Source organism: Babylonia areolata, chromosome 7 (assembly GCF_041734735.1).
Source record: "Babylonia areolata isolate BAREFJ2019XMU chromosome 7, ASM4173473v1, whole genome shotgun sequence".
In the NCBI taxonomy this organism is placed as follows: domain Eukaryota; kingdom Metazoa; phylum Mollusca; class Gastropoda; order Neogastropoda; family Buccinidae; genus Babylonia; species Babylonia areolata.
In genome coordinates this window covers 15,622,329-15,638,914 of record NC_134882.1, presented here as the reverse complement: position 1 = coordinate 15,638,914, position 16,586 = coordinate 15,622,329, and the positions used below count along the sequence as shown (strand labels likewise).

At 45.3% G+C, this 16,586-nt stretch overlaps 1 protein-coding gene across 2 annotated transcripts in view; it reads left to right on the top strand.

Moving 5' to 3' along the window:
- The window catches only part of LOC143284168 (uncharacterized), a 42,408-nt gene that overhangs the window by 19,198 nt on the left and 6,624 nt on the right, over positions 1-16,586 (top strand). The window contains exon 2 of one of the 2 annotated variants that reach the window (XM_076590830.1): positions 8,818-10,055. In XM_076590830.1, coding sequence (XP_076446945.1) covers positions 8,818-10,055 — 1,238 coding nt within the window. Of the gene's footprint in view, positions 1-8,817; positions 10,056-15,619; positions 15,927-16,586 lie in introns of those variants that run through there. The other variant, XR_013055502.1, reaches the window with a different exon arrangement.

The window sequence follows — 16,586 nt, the reverse complement described above, 5'->3', positions numbered from 1 at the left end:
ACGCTCATTTGCCAATACAGAGAGCCCATGAGAGTCTGATTTCCTATCGCGCTCTTGCCAGTTTGACTGGAAAATCCAGCTAAGCGTCTGGTCATTCAGATGAATCGATAAACCGAGGTCCCGGCGGCCGTGTGCAGCACGCACTTGACGCACTGGAAAAGAACCCATGGCAACGAGTGGTGTCATCTGGCAAAATTCTGTGGAATAAATCCATTTGGTGTCATTTATTGTACCATGTCAAAAACTGATGCAAACCATATTCCACACAACTGGTCAGGTTTTTAGTGCTGTGTGGGGGGAGGGGATGGAGAGGGGGGTATGCGTGTGTGTCTGTGTTTGTATGAAGGGTAGGGTTGTATGTGAATTGTGACGGTGTCACTACTAGTATGATTGGGCCAGCGCTTGCTAGGATTACACTGGCAGACTGTATCATCTGTGTTTTGTATCAGTCTGTATTAATTTGGTGTTCCTGATGTGGTAGCAAACTGACAAAACGAAAGACACACACACACACACACACACACACACACACACACACACACACAAAGAGAGAAAGAGGGGGGTGTGGAGGTGCGGGGGGGTGTGTGCAGAGACAGAAACAGAGACAAAATACAAATGCGAATACGAAGGTTTCATTGATCAAGAGAGAGAAAGAGAGAGAGAGTTTCAGTTTCAGTTTCAGTTTCTCATTCTTCTGAATTCCGAAGCAATTTATGTCTTGGAACAAAGTCGTCAGAATGTCACAGGCTTCACTAAAAACGGCTGTCACATTAAACTCTCTTTGCGTTTTGATACTGATTGATCAATGAATAACACTCGGATACTTCCCCGTTACCCGAGGCCGACTGTCCCAAGTTGAGTCCCTTTGTTCCGTTTTGAAGGCGAGAAAGTATCCGGCAGGGGAAGGCCGTAAGACGCCGCGAGTCAAGGCAGCGTGGATCTAAATGGTCCATTTAGACGATTTATGGAACCTTTAGAACTCGGTGCCACAGCGTGGCCATGATCTGTGCTGAATTCTCCTGACTGGCTGACTAAAAGCACGGCTTTGCACGTAGAAAAGCGGTGTTAAATCTGTCGCAGGTTTGACACGCCATTGGATTAGCTTTAATGCAGTTTAGCGCTCCTGTTTTATTGCTTTGTTGGATTAATTCTGACGATTAGAGTTTAGGAGGAGAATTCAATCTTGTTGATGCCGAGGGTTGGCACTTATCCGTCTGTTCTTAAGTGCCTTTTCTTTCACTTTTTTTTTTCAGGTTTTCAATTAATCGAATGGAAAATGAGCAGCTCCCACCTTCACCCCATCCCTCTCTCTCAATTACACACACACACACACACACACACACACACACACACACACACACACACACACACACACACACACACACACACACACACACACACACACACACACACACACACATTCCCACACACGCACATACACACGCACGGATACTGAACATGGAGACGCGCTATCTTATTTACTATTGTCTAAGCATCGTAAAAGACAGTGAATCCAAAAGGATGAAAATTCCAACGTGATTCAGTCCTGGGGAACAGGGCTGTTAGGTTCTTGGGACAAAAGGATCAAGCGGAAGCACACGGCTCGTTTGAATCTTGGGAGAAGAAAATCCAACTGCAAAACAATATCTAATCTGCTGCTTAGGACTCGGTTGTTGAGGAGGAGCGTTGACTGTTCAAGATCACCAGTATCTGTCTGTCCCCATTGGAAAACACTACACAGCATTCAGCCAGTCTGTGTCCTCCAGCGCAACAGGTCCCTGTCGACACAAGTATCCATCCATCACACGATCACCATCAATCCTGTCCATCAGCTAGTTCGTCCCCGTCCTGCAAGACTTTCACTCAGCAGTCTACCCTCTTTGAAAGTGGCCTCCTATCATCAAAATCCACCCAAGACAAAGCCATCAAAGCACCCGAAGAGATACCGAAAGCCCTCATACCTCCAGCAGTTGCCGAAAAGCAGGGTTGCTATCGTGAATTGGGTCTTTTTGAGGCCCCATCAGTCTCCTCCAAACCCACTGAATCCCCGATGTTTTAGTGGCCGCAATGGCGCCCCCAATATTTCACAGAAATACCAAGTGAACGACAAAATTGTATGCCGCCATACTAGATTTAAGAATGTGAAGTCCTACATACTGTATTAACACACTAAAAAAAAAGAAAATTCTCCATAAGTTGTCAAAGCCCACTAAAGCGAAAAACATATCAACAGCAAACACCAATCAGCAGTGCAGAGAACTCGAGTTTAAGTTCATTGTCATCGGTCAGAATTCAAGAGCTGTTGCAAATGCAAATGTAGGAAATTACGGTACGGGTCAGTAAATATACAGTTTAGCACCAAGCAGCCTACATTCAGAAACGATTGATAACAGCAAATGCAAATGAAAATCCTCCACATTTGGCATTAGTATCAAAAACGTGCGTTCGGGCAGCACAATATAAGCTTAATCAGTGCGATAATTCATTAACTCGTATAAATAAATAAAAACCTTCTGCATAAATATTCAGCCTTGTCATATGTGTCAGTGTGTGACATGGCAGCAAAATTATATTCGTGAATGATTGTTTTATTCAACTCAACGTGTAAAGCCGGCTTTAAAGACAGGTAAAAATTGGGCTTCTCCTTATTTTATATGAATAATAAATCAGAAAACGCAGAAAGGTTTCAAGTCCTTAATAAGGTTCCTCTTACGCGATTGATAATGATCAGAAAAGGACGGATATTCAGAAAGAGGAGAAAAAAACATTCATCGAAGCTATGGAGTTAATCTGAATGATAGAGCTTCACTTTTTTCATACATTACACTTTTTTAAAGTCTATGCTCGTGGTGCGAAAAAATTGTCCATTTGAAAGGTAGTATTTGTTAGAAATAGAACGTAGCTTGTGAGTGTTCATAAAAGAAGGAGAATTACTGCATACAGTAGCCCGTGTTAGTTATTTTAGTTTTAGCAGCTTCAGGTACCTCATCCATTTATGGACGAGTGCCCATTGAGTACCTTCCTTTATTATCAAGCGTTTTCATTCACTTTATTCAGTTAACTTTATTCAGTTATTCAGTTATCTCGACAAGCATACCTCGATCTGCACTGTGCTTATAATGAGCCGCGTGCTGATTTCACTGGGAACACCTTAAAAGAGTTGATATCAAACATGGCGCTCCCGTCTCAGAACTCGATACGACACACTCCTCGCGTCCATCCATCACCTCTTCACCATCCGTCATCCCACACACCTGTGTAGAAGTTCCGCCCTGCGGGTCGGAAGACGACGGAGATACTTTGAAGAAGTTGTATTGCCGTCGGCAGGACGTGCCACCATAATTATCGTTGTCGATTTCCGCCGGGTGCTGTAAATATTGTGCTCGATTTCCCGCGGGTGCTGTTTTACTCAGTCCTGGTAGCTTCAGCCTGGAACAATGCCCGTCTCAGTAACAACAAACACACCGGTGAAAAGCTGGCTGGATTAACCAACCGTAGAGATTGGGGGGGGGGGGGGGGGGGGGGGCGAGTGGTGTCCGTCACGATGAGTGGAAAATGGCGTTTTCTTTCTGATGTGTCAACTCTTGTGGAAGCGACCGCCTCAGAATCGGACTTGTAGCCGGACTGAATCTTATTTTGTCAAGAAATCTTCTGTCTGTCTGTCTCTGTCTCTCTCTAGTCTCTGTCTCTCTCTCTCTCATTCCCTCTCTCTTTCATTGTGAGGCACTAATACACGCGTGCGCACATTATGCATTCACATCCCAGCAGAAGAGCCAGGTTGTGGCCTTGTACAGGGGGTTCTTGAGTGAAGGGGAAGTACCACTGACACGGCGAAAACAATGTGACGGTGAACAAAAAAAAAATTAAGAAAAAAAACTGCATGACAAAGACCTGCATTGTGTAATCGCTTTCAATCGTGTCTCCAAATTCACGGGAATAAGCACAACTGAGAACAGCTCAGGGGAAGAAACCCCGAATGAGCGTATGGAAGATCTGGGTGTTGGGCAAAGTCGGGCAGTAGGGAGATTTTTAACATTCAGCAAATCGCGTTCCCCGACCTCGTCCGTACCTGTCTCTGTGATGACCGGACAGACCGTCCAATGGACATGCATCCATGTCAGAGGTAACCACTGTTGCACATATCAGATTGGATTGTCCTCTCTCTCTCTCTCTCTCTCTCTCTCTCTCTCTCTCTCTCTCTCTCTCTCTCTCTCTCTCTCATATCAATCTGATATGTGTACATAGTGTATATTTGTATAAATATACAAATGTACACATATCTGATTGAAGTGTCCTCTCTCTCTCTCTCTCTCTCTCTCTCTCTCTCTCTCTAACTCACTCACTCACACGCGCGCGCTCCTGCGACCAACTTTTTTTTTTCATTTTCGGAAAAGTTTCCCCCATTTCCGAAAGAGCATTTTCCAAACTAGAAAGGATAAGCCAGTCTATACATTTTTGATTTTATCTGTTATAACAATATTGATAATAAATTCTTGCAAATTATAATAATCGAAACATAGATAATAAGAATAAAAATAGCCATAACAAACATTGATAATGATTGATTTTGCAGTGTAAGAAAGGTAACAGGCTTACCTTGATGGGAACTTGGCTTTTGTTTGAAATGTGAGGGATGGGGAACGAAATCGTGCCGCCTTGGTAAAAACAGGAATATGAAAAGTTGGTTGGCTCCGTGAAGTAGACAAGGGGGGCAAAACAGAATCGTTCTTAATTCGTCAAATAGAGTTCTTCAAAATCCACCGGATCATTCTATAACGTTTCAAAACAACATTGACTGGAGGAATGTGCGGTGCCCTCTCGGCCCATGTCACGATTTTTCCCGGAGTTAAGACAGCTGTAAACCCAATAATAATGCAGACATCTCGCTTTTCCTTGATATAGTTTTTGTTTGTTTTGTTTTCTTGACAAACGTGACCCCAGTGCGATTCTAAACAAACGTGACCAACATTTTAACACACAGTTGTTTCATGGATAATAATGACAAAAATGGAGGGATAAGGGGGAAGATGCGAGAGGTGGGAGAGTGGAGGGTCCTCCACCCCCACCCCCACCCCCACCCACACAAAGTCTTCACAGATGTTTGCGGTGAAGGTGTGAGGTATTAATTTGCTTGACCGACGAAGAAGAGAATTAAGATGACTGAAAGCTTCAATGATCGTTCAAGAAAATAAAAGGCTGAAACATCTGCACTCGCGCGACAAACCCCAATGGCGAGCATCAATCTTCCATCCATCCGCGGTTATGACATCAGAGGTCTCTCTCCACCGCGCTCACAGGTCCTTTGTCCCATTTGTACTGAGATGGTCTGGAGAGAGAGAGAGAGAATGGCTCATACAGAAACCTTTTGAGGAAGACGACTTTAGAACCGCGACTCCCCACGGACAATGGCGGACACGGGCACTAAACGGAAATACTCTGGTTGGCCACAGCCACGTGGCTATTGTAGCTTGCGACGTCCACACACTCGAGCTCAGCTGTGAAAGCGGACTCGTCGCTTGCTGGGGGTTTTCTATGGTGTGGGTGGACGAGGGAGGGTACCCCGTGGAGGGTGGGATGTCCCGCTGCCTTACACCTGGCTGTGTCATGCCTGGACCATCTGCTCATGATTAGCAAACGTTTGCAGATGGCCCCCGGTGTCTGGCGGTTGTCTGGTGGGCTGAGCAGACCAAGGGCTGAACTGGCAGAGGAGAGACATTCTGTTGATATTTTAGTCACTTGTCTTGTTCGTATTCAGCTTGCACTGATTCCAAAAGGTATGTAAGCTTATTGACATTACTTTCCAACTCTTTCCATACGAACGGCGAAAGAGACGACGTTAACAGCGTTTCACCCCAATTACCATCATCAAAATATTGCAAGCGGAAGGCTCTTATACTGAAGACGTGAATGTTGACAAAGAATACCACAATTCTGACGAGGGAAGCTAAGGGTTGGGTCATTCAGACACCCACTGGACATCCGAGGGGTCTGTGTAGAGGAGAAGAGAAGACTGGCCGTACTGAGTGAGTTAACAGTGGAGCTACACCGTCGGAGCCACTGTTGTCAACGAAGACAAGTTTTGATATGTGTGTCGTTTAGTTCACTGGATCACTTATCTTTATTTGAAAATCTAGAAGCTGTCAGATATTTTTCACCCTATATGTTTTTTTTTTTTTTTTAAATCATCTTCGGGCTTGAATTTCTTTTCCTTCATTATTACATTTATTATATATATTCTTATTGTGCGAGTTTCCGTTAACTCTTGCAGACCAACACGCAGTTAAGTGTTGCGCACTGGTGCAGACAGTTGCGCTCTCTCTCTCTCTCTCTCTCTCTCTCTCTCTCTCTCTCTACGTGTGCGCGCTAGCACACACATACACAATAAAAAGAAAGAAGGGGTGGGAGAGACCATGTCGGTGTATGGTGGACAGCGCATTGTTTACTTTAGTTTTACTTGTCTTTAAGCATACTTCTGTTAAAAAAAAAAAAAGAAAGAAAAAAGAAAAAGAAAAGAGTTCTGACATACAAACGTGTACAAAAGCGAGAAAAATTCGTTCACATAACGCATCAGAAATAAGTTTGAATCATGTCGGCGATTTACTTTAATGAACGAAGATAGATCATCCGAAAGAATGTTCAAAAACCCTTCTCCCCCCCCCCCTCCCCCACCCGCCCCTCCCACCCCCCTTCCCTCCAACCCCTCTTCCCACTGTGTAAAACTGTGCGGCTTGAGTAACGCGTCCACCAGCTGTCAGTGAGGTGCTGAAAGGAATGTAATTAGGTGTTGCAGTCACCCCAGCCACACCGCTGGCCCTGGTAAGGGCGGTAACCGAACCGCTCGAGTTCGCGGTGTTCCGACGGAGCTCAGGGTATGATTTGCCACACAACCAACCCAAACATACGGGTCCAGTCGTGTCGCGTACTGGAGGCTACTGTTTCCAAAGGTCCTCTTGTAGGAAGTGGTGTGATGACGAATTTCAGGTGACTCGGGTGAGTTGTCAGCTGCGGGTCGTGTTGGATCAGTCACTGACTGTGATGGCATGTGACTAGTCTGAAGGTCTGGTGCACGCGAGGATTGTACAGATCACCGGTCGCCCCTGATCCATAAACTCGGTGTGGGGAGGGGTGGGTGGGGTTAAACAACCCTTTTGGTCTCGTACGTTTTATACGTTTGTAGCTTACTATATAGGACTGATCATGAATTTACACTATTCTTAGGTAGATGTGGTAAAATCGATCATATCGAGCTACATCACTCTAAGATGGATGTGGTTTCATGTGCCGGAGTCGCTGTGTCAGTGTGCGTGTCAGTGTATGATTGTGTGTGGGGATCGTTCATTAAAGTCTGGCATATTTATACGGCTGTCACTTTTTATTTTATACAGAGAGAGAGAGAGAGAGAGAGAGACCTCCCATTTTAAATGCTTGATGCTGTGTGTGTGTGTGTGTGTGTGTGTTTGTGTTGGTGGTTTGAGGGCGACAAACATCACACTTCTGACCTGGATAATGACCCTGCCAGATGTCGCGTAAACCTGCCATGGTGTTGTGGTTCTGCCAGATCACTACACCATTTTCACCATGGTGCCTTTTCAGTAAGGTGTAAGAGATAACAGAAAACATGACTGTTCGTGAAACATACATGTGCTGACTGATTAGTTGACCGACGATCTCTTATAATGTCACCCGCCGTAGAGACGGGGAGATGTAAAACCACTGAGTGTATGGGAGAATACTCGAGGTTATTATTGCAATGTCACAGGATTAATTCCCTTACAATTTATCTGTATTATGTGTTGAAAAAAAAAATCTAACCCATGCTGATCACCTAGGTGTTATTACACGGATGCTTCACATTTAGGTGTGTGTGTTTCGAGTAATCCTCTGGTAATAAATGTGATTCGAGCACTCTCTAGTTTTATTCTTTTGCATAACTATCTTAAACTCGCATAAATTCCAAGATACACAAAACATTGTTTTTCCGGATCTTTCAGACCTGTCCGCCCCAAAACTGAAAAAGACCGCCTTTCCCAGGCAGCGAACATTGATGTTTGTCAAAAGATTCACACGTCACCGGTCAAATGAAACGACAACATCCATTCAAATGAATACCGGCACCACATCTGTCTAAATATTTTTTTCTCTTTCCGGCAGCTGTTTGTTTGCCTTGGAATAACATCTCGTGTCCCCTGGCTAGTCCTTGACCGGCGCAGCGAAAGACGCGGCGTGACGGTCGTACCCCAGCCTGAGAAAGTTGCTAGTTTTTCTGCTAACTGCGGCTAGTTTCTTTAAGCTAATGAACTCCGCACACACACAAAATTAGCCGTTACCGGAGAGAGAGTGTGACAGAGCAGGCGACATGTTTAAAGAGCTTGTCAAATCTCATTTCTTTGTATTTGTCCTGATCTTTGGTCGGAACTTGTTTGTTGACTTTCCAAACACAAACTTGACGGGAGAAGTTTAATGCGAAAAAACAACAAAGTCTTTACAGTGCGTAAAGGAGTCTGGGATGTCACAACGCCGCGAGCAGCTCTTCGTTAACTTTGGAGTTAATGGAAGTCAAACAGAGCATCCGTTCACTGAACTTGACCCTCTCTCTATTAAGTTAACAAATTGGTTTCATAGACCGTGTGGAAAGCTTGGTGAAAAGTAGCCTCAACAAATTGGTTGGTTTCATAGACCGTGTGGAAAGCTTGGTGAAAAGTAGCCTCACTGACCAGGGAGAGGTGTGATTGCTTGAGCTACCATTCTGCTGTCAGCTGACAGCGCTGCCTGACAAGTACGGCCCTAATGACATCCTTGTTGTTCGCTCTGTTTCAGACTGGCTGGAGGTGAAGATGGAGACAGATGACTCTCCAGAGCCAGACCACTCTCCGACGCAGTTCTCTCCAGAGCTGCTGCCAGACGGGTCGCGCAGCAGTATCATTCTGACACCACCTTCCGCGTTTGCCGACTCTTCACTGCAAAGCCAACAAGGCACGCCCCAACAGCAGATCCGCGGCACTCCAATCATCCTGAAAAACTGTGGCGGCACTTTTACCATCCCGGGCAAGCTTCCCCTATCAGTTCTACAAGACACCGAACATTCCCCAGTCTCTTCTGCTTCAGATACATTCAGTGTTGTGGGCGGCAGTGACCCTACCAGTGGTAGGACTGTTGCCAGTGACTGTTGCCGTGTTATCAGCACGCAGTGTGGCGCCGATACGAACGCCTCTACGATGCACGTGTTGTCGTTGCCCCAGCGTGGCACTCCTTCCATCATGGCCACCAGTTCCATGATGAACTCCATGTTTGTACCGCGCTCTCCGTCTTCAGCTCCCAGCTCCACGAGGAGGACTCCCGTCATCATGGCCACAGATTCAGTCATGGGCAACATGACTTTGGCTGCCAGGTCCCCCTTCTCGCTGCAACCACCTAGTGCTAGCATTACGAGGTGTACACCTAGTTTACTGGTTACTGACTCGGTAATGGGCAATTCTACTTTCGGTGTACAGTGCCTGTCCAGTGCTGTACAGTCTAGGTCAGGTACATCCGAGACACCCTGTATTCTGGCCTCAAACTCTGTGGTGGGGAACTCCACTTTTGGTGCACAGCTGCAATCAAACTCGGTGCATTTAAATTCAACTCCCTCAGAAAGGACACCCAGCATTGTGCCCTCAAACTTTGTAATGGGTAATCCCACCTTCGGCATCCAGACCACCTCTAGCACAGCACACTCAAAATCAATTGTATCAGATACGACATCCTGTATTATAGCCACTACCTCTGTGATGGTTAACCCCAGCATGAAGGCCCCTACATCCCCGCCGCAGCCGAAGTTGCACACTCCTCAGGTGGCAGCAGTTCACCTTGCCAACGAAAATTCGGCAGGGACGTCCGTGTGGGATGGCTCCCCCGACAACCAGCAAGAATCGCTTTGTTCAGTGACACCACAGACGAACACATTTTTTACCCCAGCTGATTCCGAGAGGGAGGTGGACAGATCGGAGCAGATGATGGACGTGACACCGTCCCTGAACAGCACCGTGGACGATTTGGCCGAGTGCTGGGCTCGGATGGTAAGTAAACATTGTTTTATGATAATGGTATGAGGCTGGCTTTTAGTGTCCGTCTGTATTTCGATATTTTCAGCATCAGTTTCAGTATCAGTAGCTCAGGGAGGCGTCACTGCGTTCGGACAAATCCATATACGCTACACCGCATCTGCCAAGCAGATGCCTGACCAGCAGCGTAACCCAACGCGCTTAGTCGGGCCTTGAGAAAAAAAAAATATATATATAATAATAATAATAATAAATTAATAAATAAATAAATAAATAAATAATAATAAATGTAAAACATGCAGACATACATTCACACACATGCAGTATACACACACACATGTATATCAGAAATGCAACAACATGCAGTTTCACAGATATGAAAGCACAAACACACATAAACGTACACGAGCCCCGACACACACACACACACACACACACACACACACACACACACAATTTCCCTGCGCCCCGCCGCCCCCCCCCCCCCCCCCCCCCACCCCCCACACTCTCCCACCCCCACCCCCACCCCCACCCCCAACACGGGACCCAGATACTGAGATAAGAAATAATTAAGATCCCTACTCACTCTAGGTCACCCCGGTACGAGACTGACCCGGATAAGAAATCATTATCAAGATCACTTCTCACACTGGATCACCCCGTGAAGTTGATTAAGGGCAATTACGGTCAATAGATGAATTAAACGAAGGGCAATTACGGTCAATAGATGAATCAAACGAAGGTTGGTCTAAGTGGCTCGAACAGAAGGCGGCAATGGGAATGATAGGTTGTAAGTAATTTGGAGTTGATCTTTTGAATATTGACAGCATACATGGAAAGCACGAAAGTGTCGTTTAATTAATTGCTGCTGCTTCGGATTCATCAGAAGCCATTACGGTGTGGGACGCGACCTACACCTGCAGCAAGGGGCAGAGTCTAGCAGAGTTCAGTTCAATGGTATTACGTTTCTCTCGACAGGTGTTGTGTTTAGAATGGTGTACAGGTTGGTAATCAGGTTGAAAGCCGGTTTAACACGAAGTATAGAATATGGGGCTTCAGTTCCCTCCGTATGCCGTCCACCCAGGCAGATGATTCGCCTCAGGTCCATAGGAACAAGCGAGGTGTGGTACAGGTGAAGGAAGAGGGTGCTGGGGGGAGGAAGCAGGAAGCTCCGGAATCAGAGGGCAGAGTGATGATGGGCTGATGTGTGGAACTGGGGGGTGGGGGGGGGGAGAAAATGTGCAGCTGGCACCTGGCTGAACGACCCGGGCGTCTGAAGGGAAGAAAGGAGGACGCCCACAAGGCCATTATGGAAGGATTAGTTTGTACGCCACAAAACCAGTTTATGAATCAAATGTGAAAATATCATTTGAGATGATTCCCAATAAAGGTTGTTGGTTTTTTTTGGTGGTGTTTTTTTGTTTTTTTTTTTTTTTTTTTGGGGGGGGGGTTGTGGTTTTTTTGGTGTGGAATATCTGGTCTTCATAGTTACCTGCGGATGTGGACGCACGCATGCGTGCGCGGGCGTGAACATACGCGCTGTATGTCTCAGACATTAGCACAAACGGAAAAAGGAAAAAGGAAAAAAAAAAAAAAAAAAGGAACACGTTTTAGTTATTCCAGGCGCTCGAGCACGGAACATGCACATTTTCCACCAAACTTTTACTTTTCAATATTGCTGATATGTTCTGTTGTGAGTACTATAAATCTGCTACCTAAGACGACATGCCGTTTTATTCAACGTTTTGCCATTTCTTAGTACGAAAGAAGAATGACCTACATAACTGAACGACGCATGAATTTGGGTAGAGAGAATACCAGTTAATTTTGGGCACCCTGGGGATCAAACTCGACTGCCTTCTGAACACGAGTCGTACTCGGCCGCTGAGCTCGTGCTGCCCAAAGTCGGATCACGAGGCAGTTATGTGAAAGTTAGAGGTTTATTGCCGGCGTCCACCTCTTGTTATATGGCCGAAGAGATAACCGTCCCCGAAATGTGGGGGAGGGGATCCATTTGACAATAAATGCTTACACTACATCACAGATAGTGATACCAGAATGACAGTTTTGACGGCGGAGAACGACTATACCGGTTTAATGTTGTGCACTCGGTGACTCGGTTTGAACTTTTCTCAAGCATTACTTTGAATGCGAATATGGCCTCTTTATAAGTCGTCGGGTACTTTTCGTGCAGACTACTTCTTCTTTCCGTTACACGACCAACATCGACTTGCCGATGACTCTGTCGTGGTTCATGCATGCTGGGTATTTTCGTGTCTCCATAACCCACCGAACACTGACATGGATTACAGGATCTTTAACGTGCGTATTTATCTTCTGCGTGCGTATACACACGAAGGGGGTTCAGGCACAAGCAGGTCTGCACATAATTATGTTGACCTGGGAGATCGGAAAAATCTCCACCCTTTACCCACCAGGCGCCGTTACCGTGATTCGAACACGGGACCCTCAGATTGAAAGTCCAACGCTTCAGCCACTAGGCTAGTGCGCCATCCTTTGGCTGAACACACAGAACAAGGGCCCACCGTCATCATTCCATGTTTTTTCTTCTAACCGGCAGCCGCTTGAATTGATGGACGAGTTTATGTCATGCATAGCTCTTTGGCTGGTTGAACTTAGCTTTTTTATTATTATTTTTTTAATCCCTCCGGATTTTCTTTTTTATTTCCCCCCATGAGATAATCAATGTCAGTTCGAACCGAACACAGTACACACCACCACAGTGCTGTGGTGTCACAGTCGGTATATCTATGACATTAGTTAGGTCCCTCTGCCAGTTTCATTGGAGTGCATGGTTATTTCCGTCGGGTGTATCAACCAGTGCAGAGTTGTGCTATGCGTTGTATACGGTACACACACACGCACACACACACACACACACATATATATATATATGTGTGTGTGTGTGTGTGTGCCTGTAATTGTATATATATTGCATTAAATCGAACACGTTTGTATTCGAATTGCATCGACTCGTTCCAAAGCTGGCCTGGTATTCTCATGGCGGAGCTGAAAGTCAGTATCAGCTGAAAACATCGACGAAGTCGAGCACCAGAACCTTAAAGATTACACAATACTGCTCCAGTCAACGTACCTGTTAAAGGTGGCACAGTACACGTGTGGCAGAGACCCACCGACTCGTTAACTCGTTAGTTTGAAGTGGGAGAACGCAATTACACACGCCTGAATGAGTCTTCGGTGGGCAACGCCATTTGGCAGATGTCGCTTCTCTTGTTGGGCTGTCAGTAGTGGCGCCCATCTGTAAACGACCACCAGATCTCCAGCTTCGCGATAAGGCACGCAGAACAGGCACGGTAAATTCCTGTGCCATGTTTGGAAGGGACCGGAATCGGTATTCCCTTTATCTTGGAACCAAATCAGTTGTAGGACTGAGCATCGGATAACACATGGCTGAAATTTACTCATGCTGAAATTCCTGCTGCAAAGTGGAAAATACACATCACGAGGAATTTTGCTATCAGTTTTAAGTATGTTCATGTGAAGTTGAAGGAGCGTCCTTTCTCGTCCGAAATATAATTATAAATGTTATACCTAGGTATAAATTATCTGCATGATTTATAAGAGTTGAACTGATTATCAAGAGTTAAATTTGCTAAGAAACGCGCACACACACACACACACACACACACACACACACACACACACACACACACACACACACACACACACACACACACACACACGCACGCACGCACGCACGCACAACACAACACAACACAACACAACACAACACAACACAACACAAACACACCATATCGATTCTCAGTTTTTTGGGGGTTTATTTTTTTGTTTGTTTTTGTTGTTGTTGTCCGTGGTTTTTTGTGTTTTCTTCTCCTTTTTTTTTTTTTTTTTTTTTTTCGTTGTTGTTGGATGTCATGTGGATATCCACCTGGGTATGAAGCTGTTCAGATTTTGCGGTGTGGTTCACACGTTTGTTCAATGATACTAAAAAAATATATAACACATTTTAAGTACTTATTAGGCCCTTACGTTAGTTTTGATTTAAAAGCCAAATCAGTCGGGCACCTGCAACCTCCCATCCACTCTCTCCCTCCCTCACTCCCATCTTCCGTCCGGGCCTCCCTCGCCATCCCTCGTCCACTCACCCACCCTCCTCTCCCGGGCCCTTCCATTGCTTTTCTTTGGGGGTCAGGGTAAATGAAAACCCAGCAATGTGGGGCAAAAGAATCGGAACAGGAATAGCTCAATTCCAGTAAGACCGAAACATTGATACGCGCTTTCCTCCCCGCCTGCGTTCACCTACCGACATTACCGTACAACAAAGGCTTCGCCTCCTAGCATGGCAGACCTACCAACCACACTGACCATCTGTCCAGCGGCGCGTTTTGCAACCCCTCGTAATGGGCAGCCTGTAACTGACGTTCGCTCAGCCCAGTTCTCTCCCTTCGCGTGGGAAACCGTTGTGGTAGAAAGGTTATGACTCGCGTCGGGATTTGCCTGCACACGCGATTCGTTCTGAAGCATGCTTTGTTCATTGTGTCTGCAATCAGATGGTTTTTTCCTGTCCTTTGGAAGACGTACGCTTTTAACAGACTAATGTGTTCCGCGTAAACGTATTGTCCCAGTTTTCATCGTTTACGTTATCATAAAAATAATTTTTAAAAAAAAAAAATATTTTTTTTAAAAACAACAACAAAACACAAACAACAACAACAACCCGTGGTATTGCGAGTTATGGTGGCAGATGCCCTTCCAGTCTGAGTTCTCACACTTCGTTTGACAAGGCAACAAATGACTGAGAATCATTATAAATTGATAAAACACTGCTGAGAACATTGGTGACTCGAGGACAGAACCGCCCGCTTGTGAATGTGCATGTGTATATTGCATGAATGGTTCACTTATTACTTGTGCTGCAATTAAGCCATTTTGATCACTTTTTTAAGCATCTTTGTAACTATCCATCATTTTGCACTGTGTGCATGCATTAAAAAATACGTTCATCAGTTATGTAGAACGCACATTTCTATGACAGTAATTGAGTAGAGTTTTATAATATTCAATACAACCTTCGAATCTGACTCAACCTCCGAATTTAATGTCCGAATTAATGTTCAGTAAGACATGCGATTTTTCGCTCTCAGAACTGACATGCTGCGCGGTATTTAATTGGAAAGAAGAACAAGGGAAAAAAAATCTTCAGTCTTCAATTTGGAAGGTCAGCCGTCATCATTGACTATTGCTGACCTATGTGCGCAGAGGCGTAAGATAAAGCAAAAAGGATAGAAGAAGGTCTAAACAGGAAAACATTACTATTAGGAAAATATATTTTGTTATCGTTTTTAGTTTGATATAATTTGCTAAGCAAAAGAATTCAACTTAGAGAAGTCTGCAGTTTTCACCACCGCGAAGAGCGAAAGCCCAGAGGTCGTTGAACTTCACAGCGATCAGAGCGAGGCAATGCCACTGACACTTCGGAGTACAGAAACCGAAATGACCACAGCGAGACTGTTGCCAAACATGCGCGCGAATGATGCGCAGTGCGGACTCACCTGTGTGTTTGGGGTATCGCTGTGTGCTCTTGTTTCGACAAACTTTGAATGAAAAGTGACTTCAAAACTTTATTTTTTGGAGCTTAAGAACACAATAACGTCTTTCCAACAGGACTAGTACTAGTGAAGTGAAAAAATTGTGCAGAAAAAAACGGACAAAAGCAAGCTAGTGGCGGGAGCTTCGACAGTGTGCGTGTGTGCCGTGTAGTGGCCATTGCTGCGAGGTGGCTTGCATCCCGTCAGTGAACAATCGATGTAGGCCCACTCCTCAGTGTGTCCGAATACACGATGTGTGTGCATCCTTTTGATCGGAAAACGTATTGTTTCGGAGGTAAGGTTACATTGTTTTATTAATACAGTTCTTTGCTTTGTATTGTGTTGACTTGTGAGTCTATCACGATTTCAGTTGGGCAAAACTTGCGGTTTTGTGGTTTTGCTTTCTTTTGTTTGTTTTCGAGGATGAGATGATTAAGAGGAAACTCGGGACAGTCCTTTTATCTTCGTCTGCTTATCGTCGTCTGTTGCAGGATTACCTTTATCGACGAGGAAAATGGAACATATCGAAGATAAGGAGAAATTAGGAGCTTGCGAATAAAACATTTCTTTAGGGGAAGAGTTTAAATGAAAGTGAGGAAGACACAGACGGAATGAGAACATCGTTTGATCTTTCACTAAATTCAGTCAAGACTAAATTCAGTTAGTCCCCCCTCCCCCCACGACCCCCCATCATCACACACACACACACACGCACACACGCACACGCGCACACACACACACACACACACACACACATACACACAAACGCGCGCGCGCGTACACACACACACACGCACACAGAGAGAGCACACGCTTTATCAGTGATTGAAACAGGACAAGGAATACAAACATGGGTCACTGAAGCCAGTGAAAGTTGTGAAAGGCAAGGCCTGCACAGAACAACAGGGTCAGAACAACAAGCCTGCCACTGACTCAGTATCTCTGGCTCACGGAC